This window comes from Pipistrellus hanaki (assembly GCF_964339955.1).
Source record: "Pipistrellus hanaki genome assembly, chromosome: X".
Lineage (NCBI taxonomy): Eukaryota > Metazoa > Chordata > Mammalia > Chiroptera > Vespertilionidae > Pipistrellus > Pipistrellus hanaki.
The window spans coordinates 68,346,607-68,364,982 of NC_140524.1; the positions used below are offsets into that span (position 1 = coordinate 68,346,607).

At 37.6% G+C, this 18,376-nt stretch overlaps 1 protein-coding gene across 2 annotated transcripts in view; it reads left to right on the plus strand.

Annotated features, from left to right (window-relative positions):
• The window catches only part of YIPF6 (Yip1 domain family member 6), a 37,709-nt gene extending 19,541 nt beyond the window's left edge, over positions 1-18,168 (plus strand). For both annotated transcript variants that reach the window (XM_084869759.1, XM_084869760.1), the window contains exons 4-7: positions 1,723-1,765; positions 10,197-10,322; positions 11,130-11,287; positions 13,417-18,168. In XM_084869759.1, coding sequence (XP_084725885.1) covers positions 1,723-1,765; positions 10,197-10,322; positions 11,130-11,287; positions 13,417-13,532 — 443 coding nt within the window. In that variant the 3' untranslated portion in view covers positions 13,533-18,168. The remainder of the gene's footprint in view (positions 1-1,722; positions 1,766-10,196; positions 10,323-11,129; positions 11,288-13,416) is intronic.
• The last annotated feature ends 208 nt before the right edge of the window (positions 18,169-18,376 follow it).

An 18,376-nucleotide genomic window follows, 5' to 3' on the forward strand; every position in this document is an offset into this window, starting at 1 on the left:
TTTTTTTCTCTCTCTCCCTCTAAAATCAGTAAAGAAATAAAATTTTAAAACAAGTTTAACCTTATAAAATTACCAATATTGGGCTGATTTTTTACCTTTAACAACAGCAATCCCATTTTAGTTCAATGTAGTAATTATAAAGGAAAAGCAGTGTGGCAGAGTGGAAAGAACTTCATAGTAGGAATCAAAAGACCTTGGTTCTGGCCCCACCTCTATACCTAACTGTTGATATAAACTTGGGAAAGTGACTTGCTTCTCAGCTATATTTTTCATACTAGAGGCCCGGTGCACAAAATTTGTGCACAGCCGGGGGGGGGGGGGGTGGCGGCGCAGGAGTGTCCCTCAGGCCAGCCTGCACCCTCTCCAATCTGGGATCCCTCTCACAATCCAATACTGCTGGTTTCCAACTGCCTGCCTGCCTGACTGCCTTCCTGATTGCCCCTGACTGCTTCTGCCTGCCAGCCTGATCACCTTTTAATGACTCCCCTTCCAACCTAATGGAGGCCTAACTGCTCACCTGCCAGCCTGTTTACCCCTAACAGCCCTCCTCTGCAGGCCTGGTCACCCCTAACTGCCCTGCCCTGCTGGCTTGGTCCCCCCCATCTGCTCTCCTCTACAGGCCTTGATCTCCCCACCCCAACTGCCCTTCCCTGCAGGCCTGGTTGCCCCCAACTTCCCTCCTCTGCCGGCCTGGTCACCTCTAATTGCCCTCCCCTGTTGGCCATCTTGTGGTGGCCATCTTGTGTCCACATGGGGGAAGCCATCTTTGATGACATGGGGGCAGCCATCTTGTGTGTTGTAGTGATGGTTAATCTGCATATTACTCTTTTATTAGATAGGATAGAGGCCTGGTGCTTGGGTGGGGGCCAGCTAGTTTGCCCTGAAGGGTGTCCCTGATCAGGGTGGGGGTTCCCTTGGAGCATGAGGCAGCCTGGGCAAGGGGCCTGTGGTGATTTGCAGGCCAGCCACGCCCTCTGGTGACCCAAGCAGAGGCCCTGGTATCTGGGATTTAATTATCTTCTATAATTGAAACTTTGTAGCCTTGAGTGGAGCCAAGCCTCCTGCGTGCTCCGAGGCCACAGCCATTTTTGTTGGGATTTCTTTATCTTCTATAATTGAAACTTTGCAGCCTTGAGTGGAGGCCTGGGCTGGCCAGAGTGTGTGGAAAACATGGCTTCCTCCATTGCTGGGGAAACCCAAGCCTCTTGCTTGCTCTGTGGCCACAGCCATCTTAGTTGGGTTAATTTGCATACTCGCTCTTGACTGGCTGGTGGGCGTGGCTTGTGGGTGTAACAGAGTGATGGTTAATTTGCAAATTACTCCTTTATTAGATAGGATTTTTGAGATGGGCCTGATTATACTTGCCTTGTTTAATGTAGTCTCAGATTGGTGAAATTACTTGAGTCTAGTCTTTCTGAAGGTGCAGGATGGGGTATTCCTCATCCATTGGTATTTAACTATAGCATATTGGAATGGGACTTAGTGAGTGGGGAGAGGGGTAATTTGTGGGATATGAAATAAAACTTAAAGGATCTATAATGAAGAACATTTAAAATTGGGGAGCAGGTAGGGCAAGGAAAGGGGTAATAGAGGAGGGAAGGCTTAGGCAGACAGTGCATTAATGTCTGAATTCCAAGAGTGGGAGAGGTAGCTATTGGCATAAAGATATAAAATACTGCATGGTTGTTTCATAATAGTCTTCTGTCTTTTCTTGCCTTGTAGGGGATTTATGGGGCCCTTTGGTCCTTTGTGTGACACTCGCACTGTAAGTACACATATTTCCTTTGTCATTTGAGATATACTAAACTTTTTTGTGGAATTTTAAAATTGGGGAATTTTGACTGAATGTTTTATTTATGACTTCTATGACATATTATACTCCTTATGTATTTAAATCTAAAAAGTCAGGTAGCATAAAAATAAAAATCCTAATATATAAAAAGCCAGGGGCTGTCATGATCTAAACGACCAGATGAACGACCAAATAGCAGGCTGCGTCGGGCAACCAGGCCAGCAGGTCGGTAAGTGAGGGTTGACCAAATAACTGAACAGCAGGCTGCATGGGGTGACCAAACTGGCAAGGGGGACAGTGAGGGACGACCAAACAACTGATCAGGCTCTGTGGGTGACCAGGCCAGCGTGGGGGACATATAGGGGTGACCAGGCCAATGGTGGGGAAGTTGGGGGTGACCAGGCCAACAAGGGTCCAGTTGGGGGTTACTAGGCAGGCAGGGTGGCAGTAAGGGGCGACCAGGCCAGTGGGGGGGGGGGCAGTTGAGGGTGACCAGGCTGACAGAGGGGGGAAGTTGGGAGCAACCAGGCTGGCAGGGGGCAGTTGTGGGTGACCAGGCCAGTAGGGGGGCAGTTGGGGGCTACCAGATTATAAGGGGGGCAGTTGGGGGCGACTAGGCTGGTGGGGGGCAATGAGGCACAACCAAGTTGGCAGGGGGGCAGTTAGAAGTGATCAGGCTGGCAGAGGGGGACAGTTGGGGACTACCAGGCCGGCAGAGGGGGGAAGTTGGGGCTGACCAGGACAGCTGGGGGGCAGTTAGGGGTGATCAGGCTGGCAGGCAGATGAACAATTAGGAGCCAGCAGTCCCGGATTGGAAAGGGTGCAGGCTGGGCTTTGGGGACCCCTTCCCCCAACTCCTCCGGTGCATGAATTTTGTGCATCGGGCCTCTAGTAAATAAAAAGTCAGGTACTTTCTAGATCAGTTCAAAGAGTGATGGCATTAAAGATGTAAAAATTATGTCTACCTGTGTTTACCAATGACTTCTTAGCATGTTTTAGCTGTTCAACAACTATTTATTTATTCGTGTACACTTCCCTATAATTAACTTAAGTAAATATCTATAGGTTAAAGAACTGTTTATTTGCAAACATAATTCTTTTTAAATCTTACTAATATATGAATGAGAATTTATTACAGAGAAGTGGTAGAGTTCAGAGCAAGATCACATTTCCAAGTGTGATGCTGTCCATATGCATTGTATGTAAAGGGAGACTCAGGCAGAAGGAGAGCAAAGTTCCATTGGAGATGGGAATATATCAAGGGGTAGAATGTAAAAAATACTGTACTAGGACTCAGTTCTTGATTCTCATCCTGCCTCCTATCAGCAAAGTGACTTTGGGCTATTAGTAACCAAAATTTGTATAATGATTTTTCCCAGAAAATGTTTAAATGCCTTCTCTTATAATAAGAGGTGAATGTGATTTCCCTTTTTCAACAAAAAACTTAGGTTCATGGAGAGTGAGGATGAATCAAGATCACATAATCAGTGGTAAACTTGGGATTTACCTTAGGTTTCCTCGACTATCCATTCTCTACCTTTATGAATATTGCACATCTCTTCCCACCTAACCTCTCTGGGTTTTCTCTTATTTATCTGTAAAAGAATATGGTTGAGAGTCCTTTCATGGCCTAACCTTTTATGATTCTAAATTTAACAAGTTTCTTACTGGCTTCTCTACCTATTTTTTTAATGTGTCAAGCATATGCTAATTTAGGTAATAACATTGACTTCTATTTTTTATGTTTTTAATAACCATAATAACAAGGAAATAATTCAGTGCCTTGATGGAAGGGTTTATATTAGAGCATATACTTTTTATTTTTTTTTTTCTTCAAAGATTAACCTTAGAGATTATGTCATTTAACTCCTTATTTGCAGAGAATAAAACTGGACCACCCAAGACACCGTAATGTTCTCTAGTTTACGTACCTAGTAATAGCACTAGAATCAGTATCTGGCTCTTTTGTTTTCCAGGCCAGTTCATATTTTTTTCATTATACCATGCTGAAGCAATAGGGATTTCAGGCAACATGTGATCATGAGTGCTGGAATTCTTTGCATCATCACATGTGTCAAACACACGGCCCGCGGGCCAAATCCAGCCCGCCAGGCCTTGCAATGTGGCCCGCACCGTGCTGTCATCACTGCACTCCGCTGTCAGTTTATGACATTGTCAGTTTATGACTGTTCAGTAAACCATTCGGCCCGCGATTTAGGCTGGATTTTAGATTTTAGCCCCTTCTCTGATTGAGTTCGACACCCCTACATCAGGTTGTTAGGACTCAGAATGGAGTATGCACAACCACAATATAAAAGCCTTTACTGGCAAACAGCATAACAGGGCAAGCCTTACTGTGTGACTTCTCAATACCATATAATAATAAGAGGTCATGAATTTGATGTTACTTACTATTTTTCTGAAAAAATGAACACTGAGTCCAAGTGTTCTAAGTCCAGAATTTGAGACAGTTTACATCTGTAAAATTCTTAGACAAAAAAAGGATATTTAAGTGACTGTTCAACTACTCAATTTGAAAGCAAAGTCTTTTAGTAATAATCTGAATATTTTTATTTTAAAAAATCAACTAAATAGGTTTATAGACTTTTAATTTTTAAATGTCAGAACTGAAACCTTAACCCAAGGACTACAAATTCAAATGTGTCTTAAGGGCTAGAGAAATAAGTTGAATGTATGCATTGTGAATTGGTGACTGTAAGCCCTTTGTGGAACCTACTGCTATGCCAACTACATCTGATTGTCGTCATTTAAAATGCTAGCTTCATGTTAGAAACTTCTCATTTTTCAAGAAAACCCAAAAATAAGCTCTGGTTGGATAGCTCGGTTGGCTAGAGCATTGTCCCAATATTCCAAGCTTGCGTGTTCGATCCCCATTCAGGACACATACAAGAATCAATCAATGAACACATATAAGTGGAACAACAAATTCCCCTTCCTTCCCCTCCTCCCCCTTCTTTTCTATCTCAAAAAAAAAGAAAAAAAGAAATACATTATTTTTATGTGAAACTTCTCAATATTAAAATAACGTCAACTTGAATTTAAAAGTATTTCAAGCACATCTGTGAGCCAATTTGATTTTTCAGTTTATAACCTCTGCTTAACAAAAAAAGGCCATTGGTGATACTTTTAAACATTCCAACAAAGCCAAATGGAGTATTCCTTGTACTCATGAGGCATTTGAAGTTGGAAAGAATGGAGGCTTAGTCTCTCTTTCTGTAAGTTCATTATTGGTGTATAGAAATGCCATAGTCTTCTTGGCGTTAATTTTGTATCCTGCTACATTGCTGAATTCATTTATTAAGTCTAATAATTTTTTAATTGTCTAAAGTGTTTTATTAATAGTAACACTTCAGAGTTAAATGTTCTTTTCTTGCAGATTCATGCCTTAAAAATTATCTTTCAAATATAAACATTTTAAATAAAATTTTATTGGGGTCTACTATATGCCAGGTGGATACAATAATAGGTAATACAGAAGGTCTATTGTCAGGGATCTTACATAACACAAATCAGCTACCATTTACTCATTTGTTCAATGTATATTTTTATTTATTTTTTATTAAGGTATTATATATGCGTACATATCTTACCATTGCCCTCCCCCCCACTCCCATACCTGCCCTTCCTCCCCAGAGTTTTTCATCCATTGGTTATGCTTATATGCATGCATACAAGTCCTTGGGTTGATCTCTTATCTTCCCCATATCTCCCTACCCTCCTCGCTGTAATTTCACAGCCTGTTTGTTGCTTTACTGTCTCTGTATCTATCTTTTTGTTCATCAGTTTATAATGTTCTTTATTATTCATAAATGAATGAGATAATGTTGTGTTTTTCTTTCATTGACTGGCTTATTTCACTCAACCTAATGTTCTCCAATTCCATCCAGGTTGCTGCAAATGATAAGAATTCCTATTTTATGGCAGCATACTATTCCTTTGTATAGATGTACCATAGTTTTTTGATCCAATCATCTGCTGACGGGCATCTAGGCTGTTTCCAAATTCTAGCTATTGTAAATTGTGCTGCTATGAACATAGGGGTGCATATATCCTTTCTGATTGATGTTTCTGGTTTCTTGGGATATATTCCTAGGAGTAGGATTACTGGGTCAAATGGGAGTTCCATTTTCAGTTTTTTGAGGAAAGTCCATACTGTTCTCCACAGTGGTTGCACCAGTGGTGCAACGAGTGTTCCTTTTTCTCCACAACCTTTCCAACACTTGTCGTTTGTTGATTTGTTGATGTTGGCCATTCTGACATGTGTGAGATGGTAAAGCATTGTTGTTTTGATTTGCATCTCTCAGATAATTAGTGACTTTGAGCATGTTTTCATGTGCCTCTTGGCCTTCCTTCTGTCTTCTTTGAAAATATTCTATTTAGGTCTATTGCCCATCTTTTAATTGGATCATTTATCTTCCTTTTATTAAGTTGTATAAGCTGCCTGTAGATGTTGGAGCTTAAACCTTTATCAGTGATAACATTTGCAAATATGTTCTCCCATACAGTGGGCTTTCTTGTTGTTTTGTTGTTGGTTTCTTTTGCTGTGAAAAAGCTTTTTATTTTGATGTAGTCCCATTTGTTTATTTTCTCTTTAGCTTCCATTGCTCTATGGGCAGTATCAGTGAAGAAGTTCTTTTGGCATATGTCAGAGATTTTGCTGCGTGTGGATACCTCTAGTATTTTTATGGTTTCCTGTCTTATGTTTAAGTCCTGTATCCATTTTGAGTTTATTTTTGTGTATGGTGTAAGTTGATGATCTAGTTTAATTTTTTTGCAAGTATCTGTCCCAATTTTCCCAACACCATTTATTGAAGATACTGTCTTGACTCCATTTTATGTTCATACATCTTCTGTCAAATATTGAGTATAGAGGTTTGGGTCGATATCCGGATTCTCTATTGTATTCCATCGATCCACATGTCTGTTCCTATGCCAGTACCAGGCTGTTTTGAGAACAGTGGCTTTGTAATACAGCTTGAAAAATGGTATTGAGATCCCTCCTACTTTATTCTTCTTTCTCAGGATTGCTGTGGCTATTTGGGGTCTTTTTTTGTTGTTGTTCCAGATGAATTTTTGGAGAGTTCTTTCTAGGTCTGTGAAGTATGCCGTTGGTATTTTAATAGGGAGTGCATTGAACCTATAAATTGCTTTGGGAAGTATGGACATTTTCATTATGTTGATTCTATCAATCCATGAACATGGTTTGTTCTTCCATCTTTTTACATTTTCCTCTATCTCTTTTTTCAGTGTCGTGTAGTTTTCTGTGTATACGTCTTTTATCTCCTTAGTTAAGTTATTCCTAGGTATCTTAATTTTTTTGGTGCAATGGTAAATGGGATTGCTTTTTTAGTCTTTGCTTCTGTAAGTTCACTATTGGTATATAGAAATGTCATAGATTTCTTGGCATTAATTTTGTATCCTGCTACATTCCCGAATTCATTTATTTAATCTATTAGTTTTTTGATGGAGTCTTTGTTTTTTTTATGTACAATATCATGTCATCTGCAAATAAGGACAATTTTACTTCTTCTTTTCCAATTTGGATGCCTTTTATTTCTTCTTCCTATCTAATTGCAATGGCTAGTACTTCTAGTACTATCTCAGACAGGAGTGGTGAGAGTGGACATCCTTGTCTTATTCCTGTTCTTAGAGGGAATGGTTTTAGTTTTTGCCCATTGAGTATGATGTTGACTGTGGGTTTATCATATATAGCTTTTATTATGTTGTGGTATGATCCTTCTATTCCCACCTTGTTGAGAGTTTTTATCAGGAAAGGGTGTTGGATTTTATCAAATGCTTTTTCTGCATTGATTGATATGACTATATGATTTTTATCTTTCAATTTGTTTATGTGATGTATCACGTTTACTGATTTGCGGATATTGTACCATCCTTGCATTCCCAGAATAAGTCCTACTTGGTCATGGTGTATGATCTTCCTGATGTGCTGCTGGAGCTCATTTGCTAGAATTTTGTTGAGGATTGTGGCATCTATATTCATGAGGGATATTGGCCTGTAGTTCTCTTTTATTGTGTTGTCTTTATCTGGTTTTGGTATTAGGGTGATGCTGGCTTCATAGAAGGAGTTTGAAAGTGTTCCTTCCTCTTGAATTTTTTGGAGTAGTCTGAGGAGGATAGGTTTTAGTTCTTCCTTGAATGTTTGGTAAAACTCTCCTATGAAGCCATCTGGCCCTGGGCTTTTGTTTGCTGGAAGCTTTTTGATGACTGTTTCAATTTCTTCCCAAGTCACTGGTCTGTTGAGATTTTTAGATTCTTCCTGATTGAGTTTTGGAAGGTTATATTTTTTTTAGGAATATGTCCATTTCCTCCAGGTTGTCCAGTTTGTTGGAATAGAGTTGTTCATAGTATTTTTTAACATCCTTTATATTTCGGTGAGGTCTGTTGTTATTTTGCCTCTTTCTTTTCTGATTTTATTTGGGTCCTCTCTCTTTGTTTCTTGGTGAGCCTGGCTAGAGGTTCATCAGTCTTGTTTATCCTTTCAAAATACCAACTCTCAGTTTCATTGATCTTTTGAATTGTTTTTTTTGTTTCTATATCCTTTATTTCTGCTTTGATCTTTATTTTCTCCTTTCTTGTGCTTACATTGGGCTTTTCTTGTTGCTATCTTTCTAAATCTTTGAGGTGTAGTGTTAGATGATTTATTACCATTTTTTTTTTTTGAGGTATACCTGTAGTGCTTGCTTTAAGCTTCCCTCTCAGGATTGCTTTCATTGTGTCCCATAGATTTTGGATTGTTGTGTTTTTATTGTCATTAGTTTCCAGGATCTTTTTATTTATTTATTTATTTATTTATTTATTTATTATTTATTTTTTATTGTAACAATTATTAAAGCACATTGTTTATTTCTTTTCTTTTAAATTTAATAAATCTTTATTGTTCAGATTATTCCAATTGTTTCTCCTTTTTCCCCCCATAGCTCCCCTCCACCCAGTTCCCACTCCACCCTCTGCCCTTCCCCCCCTTCCCCCGCTGTCCTCATCTATAGGTATATGATTTTTGTTCAGTCTCTTCCTGTACCCCCCACACAGACACCCCTTTCCCCCTGACATTAATCAAGTACTTCTTCACTGATATTGCTCCCAGGACAATGGAAGCTAAAGAGAAAATAAACAAAGGGGACTACATCAAAATAAAAAGCTTTTTCACAGCAAAAGATACCATTGAAAAAAGAGATAGAGGAAGACAATAACAGATGGAAGAACATACCAACAAGAAAGCGCACTGCATGGGAGAACATATTTCCCAATGTTATCACTGATAAGGGTTTAATTTCCAACATTTACAGGGAACTCATGCAATTTAACAAAAGGAAGATAACCCAATAAAAAAATGGGCCACAGGCCTAAATAGATACTTTTCGAAAGAAGACGGAAGGCTAAGAGGCATATGAAAACATGCTCAAAGTCACTAATCACCAGAGAGATGCAAATCAAAAGGACAATGTGGTACCATCTCACACCTGTCAGAATGGCTATCATCAACAAATCAACAAATGACAAGTGCTAGTGATGATGTGGATAAAAAGGAATCCTCATACACTGCTGGTGGGAATGCAGACTGGTACAGCCACTGTGGAGAAGAGTATGGCTTTTCCTCAGAAAACTAAAAATGGAACTCCCATTTGAGCCAGTGATCCCACTTCTAGGAATGTATCCTAAGAAACTAGAAACACCAATCAGAAAGGATATATGCACCCTTATGTTCATAGCAGCACAATTCACCATAGCTAAGATTTGGAAACAACTTAAGTGCCCATCAGTAGATGAATGGATTAAAAACTGGTACATCTACACAATGGAATACTAAGCTGCAGTAAAAAAGAGAGTTCTTACCATTTGCAACAGTATGGATGGTACTGGAGAGCATTATGCTAAGTAAAATATACCAGTCAGAGAAAGATAAGTATCACATGATTTCACTCATTTATAGAATATAATGAACAACATAAACTGATGAACAAAAAACAGATCCAGAGACACAGAAACATCAATCAGATGATCACACCTCAGAGGGAAGGTAGAGGAAGGTGGGGGTAAGAGGGAGAGATCAACCAAAGGACTCGTATGCTGCATATAAGCCTAATCAATGGACACAGACACCAGGGAGCTGAAGGCATGAGTTTGGGGGATTGTTGGGGTAATGGAGGAATAAGGACACATATGTAACACCTTTATCAATAAAGAAATTTTTAAAAAAAGAATGGAGGCTTAACAAATTTTCCTTTCACAGAGCTACATATTGCAGATCTTCAGGTGACGTGTAGGGTAGCTCCCTGATTCAAACTTTGAGAACCCATGTCTTAACTTCATTGCTTTAAGTAAAAGAATAGTCAATTCTCATGCCATTTTTCTTTTGTCATAGAATGCTTCAAAGAGGCTCTGCAGATAATGAAAATGATGGAGGGCCCCAGTTTGCAGAAGTGTTTGTCATTATCTGGTTTGGTGCAGTTACCATCACCCTCAACTCAAAACTTCTTGGAGGAAATATGTGAGTATTATTAAAATCTATCCTTTCTTATTTTTTTAGATAGCATATCTAAGATTTTTAAGGGAGCCAGGCTAGTTAGGTAATATTTTTTTAAAAATTGATTTTAGAGAGGTAGGGAGAGGAAGAGAGAGATAGAAACATCAGTGATGAGAGAGAATCATTGATTGGCTGCCTCCTGCATACCCCCTACTGGGAATTGAGCCTGATACCCAGGCATGTACACTGATTAGGAATTGAATTCTGACTTCCTGGTTCATGGGCCGGTGCTCAACTAATGACCTTCACTGGCAGGGCTAGTTAGGTAATTTTTGAAAAGAAAAATCAAAATAAATGAGGGATAAAGAGGATGTTCTCATAAAAACCACTGAACAGAGATAACTTGGTTGAGTTAAATTATCTTAAATTATCCAGAGTCCTTTGATAAGCTTCAGATGCTCTCTCCAGCTCTAAAATCATAGGCAGAATTTTTGTGTTAGAGGATTATGTCCATTTTGGGGAACAGATGGTCCGTAGCTTTCAACAAATTCTCAAATAGGTCTATAAACTTGAAAAGATTAAGAATTTTCTTAGAGGTTCAGTGGGAGAAAGGTCTTTAAGAATTAGAGTAGATCATCTGATATCCTAGATGGTTGACTCTTAAGAAGTTTAAAAGGAGAGAAGGAAGAGTATGGAGAGAAATTAAAGCATATGCTAATGCAGAGGCCTAGCCTCATAAAGTTAATTTTAGGGTATAGGTATTATGTAGATGTCTGTAATAACTATCATGATACTATGTTTATGATTTTTTATGTGTGCTTTGTTTTTTAGATCTTTTTTTCAGAGCCTCTGTGTGCTGGGCTATTGTATACTTCCCTTGACAGTGGCATTGCTGGTTTGTCGGCTGGTACTTTTGGCCAAGCCAGGACCAATAAACTTCATAGTCCGGCTTTTTGTGGTGATCGTGATGTTTGCCTGGTCTATAGTAGGTAAGAATGTACTTTTTTGTTTTGTTTTGTTAACCCGAGGATATTTTTCCATAGAATTTTAGTGAGAATGGAAGGGAGGGGGAGAAACATCAGTGTGAGAGAGACATATTGATTGGTTGCCTGTCACAGGAGTCAAAATGTACTTATCTTTACAATAGCAGAGCAGAAAAAAGCATGTGTTAGAGATAAAGATCAGATGAAAAGCAGTGTAACTCCTAACTCACATGCAAATAATATGATTCTTGACTATGTTGTCCATAGAACCCTCTGTTCTAAATGGGCATTTTAAAATATGATATCCATCTTATCTGAATTAGGTATCTGGACTTCTAAAATGTGGGAGTGATACTTTTAAAAAAATATTTTTTATTGATTTCAGAGAAGGAGAGAGATAGAAACATCAATGATGAGAATCATTGATTGTCTGCCTCCTGGGGATGGAGACTACAACTCAGGCATGTGCTCTGACTGGGAATCCAACTGTGACCTCCTGGTTCATAGGTCAATGCTCAAACACTGAGATACACCAGTAGGGCGGAGTCATACCTTTTTTTTTTTTTTAATCCTTAAATATTGCATAGGGTTGGAAAAGGAGATTACAGTAGACCTAGCTCAGTCCTGGTATATACACTGAGTGACCAGATCATTATGCATTCAGAGATCATAATAATCTGGCCATTCAGTGTATAGGAAGCATAGGTGACTTGAGAAATGCTGGGTCTTTTCCTGACAAAATAAAAATAATAACTAGCATTTATATATTGCTAATCATAGATTAAGCACTATTATAAGTGATTTATATGTATTATCTCATTTACCCCTCACAATGACCCTAATAAATAAAAACTATTGTTAATAGTCCTATTTTTATAGATGAGGAACAGACTCCAAGAGGTGAAGTAACTTGCCTTAGGACATATAACTACTGAATAGATAAATCAAGTTTCAAACCCAAGCAGATCACATTTAGAACTTTACTATACTACCTCCCAATATAGGTTGTTAAAAATCATAATATAGCACTTTCCTGCTTCAGTAGAAAATTCTGCTAAAGATTAGGAAGAATCTATAGCAGTGGAATTGAATGCTATGTGCTGATTGTTTTAGCATTCCTAAAATTATCTTAAAATTCTACTTTACACTAGAAGTGTTCACTGGCATCTTATTAAATGAGATAAACAGTCTGCCTAATATTTTAAGTGCAGTAATATCTCTTTGCTTAGAAAATAGTTAAAAGCCAAGAAGTAATAATAATTTAAAAAAGGTTTGAGAGGGCCAGAATTGATATTCCAAAGACTGTTTATTAAGCTTGGGTGCTTTACTTATGGGAAAGTCCCAGATTTCTTCACTTAGAGTCTGATAATTTATCATACATGTGGTTCTGAACAGCTTAGGTATCCGGTATCCAGGCCCACAGCAGTTCAGAAAGTAGAATTTTGGAAGCATTCATTCTTTAATTCAGCAAATATTTATAAAGCACAAATTATGTCTTAGGCACTGTGCTAGGCATGAACTCTGTCTTCAGAGTCCACAGTCCAGTGGATCAGCTAGACATATAAGTACGTAAAGACAATATAGTTTCAGGTGGGAGATGGAAGTCTGTGTAGGCACAGAAAGGACCCAGAGGACGGAAGTGGGCAGTTTTACATGAGCTGGCAGAATACCAGCTGGTTGTTCAGGAAAGATTTCTTAGCAGGGTGATCATTGATAATTAGGTGTTTTCTGGGTAGACAAGAGGGATGGCATCTAAAAGAGCTAACCTAATAAGAAGAACAATTACTCAAAAGACCCAGCAGTATATGGCCATTTGCCATATTAGCGAAAAAACTTGTACATTATTGTAAGCCTATTCATCACAGTTTAATGATATCTCGGAAAACAGTAAGAGACCCCTTTTGGAAGGGTTTCCATCTGAAATGTTGAAAACTTGCAAAGCTTTGGTACTTGAAACAAGCAGCTCTCAGCTGTCAGGAAAACTGTGCTGCAGAATGCCTTTTTCTCGGATTTGCAAATATAAGTGAACCTTTAGTATAACTCTATTCCAGACACATTAAAGTTAGTAAATGTTAGTAGTTATGACAATCTCATTGTATTCAATATTCTTTTTTGTTTTGTTTTATTTTCTCCAGCGTCTACAGCTTTTCTTGCTGACAGCCAGCCTCCAAATCGCAAAGCCCTTGCCATTTATCCTGTTTTCTTATTCTATTTTGTTATCAGTTGGATGATTCTCACCTTTACTCCTTAGTAAATCAGGAAATGGAAATTAAAAACCAGTGAATTGAAAGCTCATCTGAACAATGTAATTCCCCATGGAACTTTGCCTCTGGCTTTATTTTGTCTAATTTTGGAGGTATTTTGTAACTGGCTATGTGAAGCACTGTCACCACTTATGTAACGAACTGATGTTTGAAAGGCTGTTCTTTTTATCTACTCTTCTCTATTTCTTTAAAATACATGTGCATAGTAATAGTATAATGTTTTCTAAAGGCATGATAGCGGACACTGTGATCCATTTGGGTGACTACAGTGACTTGGAAAGCACATGGATACCTCCCACAAGTTGAACAGATTTGGTAACTTATTTTCAATTTTGAGAATACTAGTTTAGGTGTAGCTCTTAAACACATTGTCTTAAGACTATTAGAATAGGCCTCTCTTACTAGAATAAGTCTATGTCCATTTTCTTTTATTTCTCTCTTAAGTTTAAAAAGACAATGACAGATGATGGCAGATGGGGTTCATATATGTGGGAGAAGAAAACATGCATTAACCTGTATTCAGATTTTGATCATAGAAAATTCTGCACCTGTTGCTTTAAATAAAAGCAAAAGACACTTAAAGAATTAGCTTATTTCAATCTTTCTGTATCATCACCTTACTGCCCTGCTTAACAGCAGCTCAGTGACAATATAGTTTTAATGTCTTTAAAAAAATACGTTCTTATTAATTTCAGAGAGTAAGGGAGAGGGAGAGAGAAATATCAATGATGAGAGAGAATCATTGATTGGCTGCCTCCTGCACGCCCCCTACTGAAGATAGAGCCCACAACCCAGGCATGTGCCCTGACCCAGTATCAAATCTTGACCTCCTGGTTCATAGGTTGATGCTTAACCACTGAATAATACCAATGTGGCTCTAGTTTTAATCTTATACCCTTGCTCTGAATACGCAAGTTAAGATGTTAGCAACATGTAGTGTTCCTTTAACTGAAGCTCTCAGTGGTCCAATGCTTGAATTTATCCAAGTAGAACTCCTCCAAAATATAGATTAGTGGTTCCTTAAGGCATATGTGGGCACCTTCTCCTAAAGGTAGAATGAGGAAGTTTAATACAGCATAGGTGTAAGGAATTCTTTATTATTCTGTGTAGTATGGCCTACATTAAAGCATGGTGTAGGATGAATTGGCTTTACAGCTGCCATCTTTTCATTAGATGTGGTTTTGGGGGTAGGGAATAGCAATTTATTTTCTTGGTTTTGGACTATTTGTAAAGCAAATTAGCTCTCCTTAGACATGTGCACTTACATGTATTCTTAGCTATTTATGCACACAAATTTGAAGGCTTTTCAGGGAGTAGAGTGTCTGGGGCAGGCTGATTCTAAGCTAACTGGGGTTCCTTTAATGTAATATGAGCTGCTGCCTTCTACAAATTGCACACTGAAGAACTCTGAATAGACAAAGACTAGGTATCAGGCAGAAAACATTTATTGTAAATATACAATTACTTAGACAGGAATTTCGTATTCCACATTATTTCTTTAGCATAGAACTTATTTATTCATTTTGTATTTAAGGACTACCTAAATAGAGATATATGATTTTAAAAACATATATTCTCCATCCTCAAATTAACCAGGGGAACAGTACTTCTACAGTTAGGTTCTTAGAATGATATTCAACTACAAAAGCATTACAAAGTTGGCCCCCTCTGTCCCAGCCTAGGCTAACATTTTTGAATTTATTTCAAATTCCCTTTTAAATTTTAAAATAAATCCTATGCAAGGACTAAGCCAATGCTTTAGTTAGGTAAAATCAATATTTTGAAACTGGACCTAATTTTGAAATTAGTCCTAAATTATCATCCATATCAGTTGTCTGAAATTTTCTAACTGCCACTAAAAAGATCTCTGTTCCAAAGTTGTTTTATAATCTGTCTCAGTGATTATAATGTAAAATTAAAGAAATAACCATGCTTCTCAAAAACAAAAACAAAACTAAGTATCAAATTTTACTCAGGCTAAATATTTGGTGAGAAATTCTTAAGGCCACAACTCTGAGGAATTTGTGTGTGTACATATGGAAAAGGGTTATACATAGTAGGTGTGAAGGCGGTTTGTTCTGTGTATTAATCTGTTGCTCTTGGGTGACTTAGCAAATGGGTTTACTTGATTTAAATGAAGGTGAAATGGAAATTTAATTATCTTTCTGAAAGTAAGTAGTCAGTTTGAGGGTATAAATATTTTCTTATACACAAAAAGTGCATTGCTTTCTGTGACGAAACAGTTTTCCCTGATTTGCTGCAAAGGCACATGGCTAATTTATAGAAAGGAGGACTATAAAGGAAGGGGACTCCAACAAAGGCAACTCTGTTACAGGAATTGGGAAGTTTCATACTTCAGATGAAATTACAGTGTGTGATTTATCACTTGCATCATGGCTTATCACTTGCTCCTACTTCTGTGATAGAGACTCATTGCTATATTCTTTAGCAATAGGAATGGTTAAGACTGGATTTAATCACTGTCCAGGTTATAAAAACTTAATTGATGCAAACATATTTGAATATGCAGTATAGTCTTAAAAGTCAGTCAGTCATTGTTAAGTCTTTTACCTCTTACAAGGCTTATTACATGGGTTGCATTGGGTCTTTTCATTGTGGCAGGGGTTTTCTATTGGACATTGTGGAGCCATAGGACATGGGACTGAAAGCATTTTTCTGTTGACTACAGTTGTCTTTTTATAAAGTACCCTCTAAATGTGATTAGAAGGCTAGCAAGCCTGTATATGAAGACTTAATTATGTCATTTATATATTCTATTTACTGGACTTTCTGTTTACTCCTGGAGATGAATGAAAATCTCTAGTCATTTCAAAATTTTAGATAACATCTAATCATTGGAATTTATCTAAAGCCTATCATAATGTGATCAGATGTCCATTGCATGTAGCTGTTTGATTACAGACAAATAGTGAAATTGTGATTCTCATACTGTTAATTTCTGAGGCAATTCAGATAGAAGTAAATGTGTGAATGTTAATCCATGTATGTAAATTAGAAATACTTTTTTAGATTCTGTGGGCTTTTATTAAAAATAAAGAATTTTTAGGGATTTACTTAGGCCATAGGATGGCCAAATAATAATGACAATAATATTACTACTAATAATAGCTAATATTTATTGGGCACTTACTATGTGCCAGGCACTATTCTATTTTTAAAAATTTTTTATAGCTTTATTAAGATCCCTTAATCATAAAATTCATCCTTTTAAAGTGATGTACAAATCAGTGATTTTTTTCAGTATATTTATATAATTGCAACTATCATCACTCTCGTTTTAGAACTTTTCATCACCCCACAAAGAAAATGTATATCCGGTTACTACCTGTTTCTTTTCTCCCAAGTTTCCTGCAACCACCAGTCTGCTTTCTGTCTCTGTTGATTTGGCCAGGCACTATTCTTAAGTGCTTTTGATGCATCTCTAATTCTCAACATAAAGAACTACAATTCTCGTTTTACAAGCAGAAAATTGAGGCACATAAAGGTTAACTATATTAATTTAAAACAAAAAAAAAATACACCAAATTAGATGAGAACATAGTTGAGCACAAATTTGAATTCCATTGTTGAGTACTTGAAATGAATATACTCCTTCCCCAGGGTAAGTTCTCTGTTATTACCCATTACATCCTACAACTGACTGAAGGTAGACAACTCTCAATCTTTTTTTCCTGAATATGATAGAATACTATATTAGCAGCCTCTGAGAAAAACACAAGGGAAGTTGTATATGGGAAGCGTTAGGTTTACCATCTTTTCCCCTCCTTGAACCCTTTTCGTCTCCCCTCCACTTCCACCATGACCACACACGTATACCCCTCCCCGTTTTTCTTTTAAAGTCTTAAGGATAAAACAACTCTGCCTTTTTTAAATTCTCCCAGAGGGATGGTTAATACATCAAAATTTCACTTGTCTGTTCAGGTGTTTATAGTCAAAGGATACATCTGGTTGCTTATATATTAAGACCTCAGAGAGCAGTAGTGTGAGAATAGAATGCCTTTTTTTTTTTTTTCATTTGAGTTAAACTAGGAGGGGGGAAAGAAATAACAGAGTAAAGGTTTTGCCTTAATGAAGTCAGTGTTCCTGCGGCCTGGTAGGGAGTGGCCACACACTGCTCTTGTTTGCTCTGTTCTCTCTTTCTGAGCCTTTGTACTCCGTGCCATTCCTGTTGGTAATGTTTTGGAACCATTCACTCCGTGCCATTCTTACTGGTAATGTTTTGGAACCATTCAGTGCTCCACTTTAATCCTGATCTTGCCTATAAATAATGAATCTGTAAAATAAGAACACATATGTAATACCTTAATCAATAAAGGAAAGAAGAATAAATGTGTAAAATTATTTATGAATGTGAAATGTGCAAATAAAAAACACTGGAAAAGGAGACTTTGTGTTTCCCTGTTCTTGTTATGGAAGGCATAAAGATATTTGTAACATAAGTGAAACCTTTATGTAACAGATATTTCGGGTGCGGAGGTGCCAAAGCTGAAAGTCTGTTATAAAATAAAGTAGGTTTTCTGAATGCATTATGTTAAAAAAAAAAAATAGTTTACCTGTTTTTACTTATGTAGACATGTTTGTGTAATTAAAATTCTGCACGAAAAGTTTAATTTCACAGAGGTTTTCTATACGTATTACTGTAATTTTAAGTTTATACTAAATAGGTCTAGTAAATGCATGCATTCACCAGTCACCTCAAGGAAACAAATGCACATGGCTGGGGTTTGGCTTAGCACACATAGGAACATCTGGCCAGCACCAGTTAAAACTGCAAAAAGTCACAGGACAACAGAACCAATTACCTCAAGAT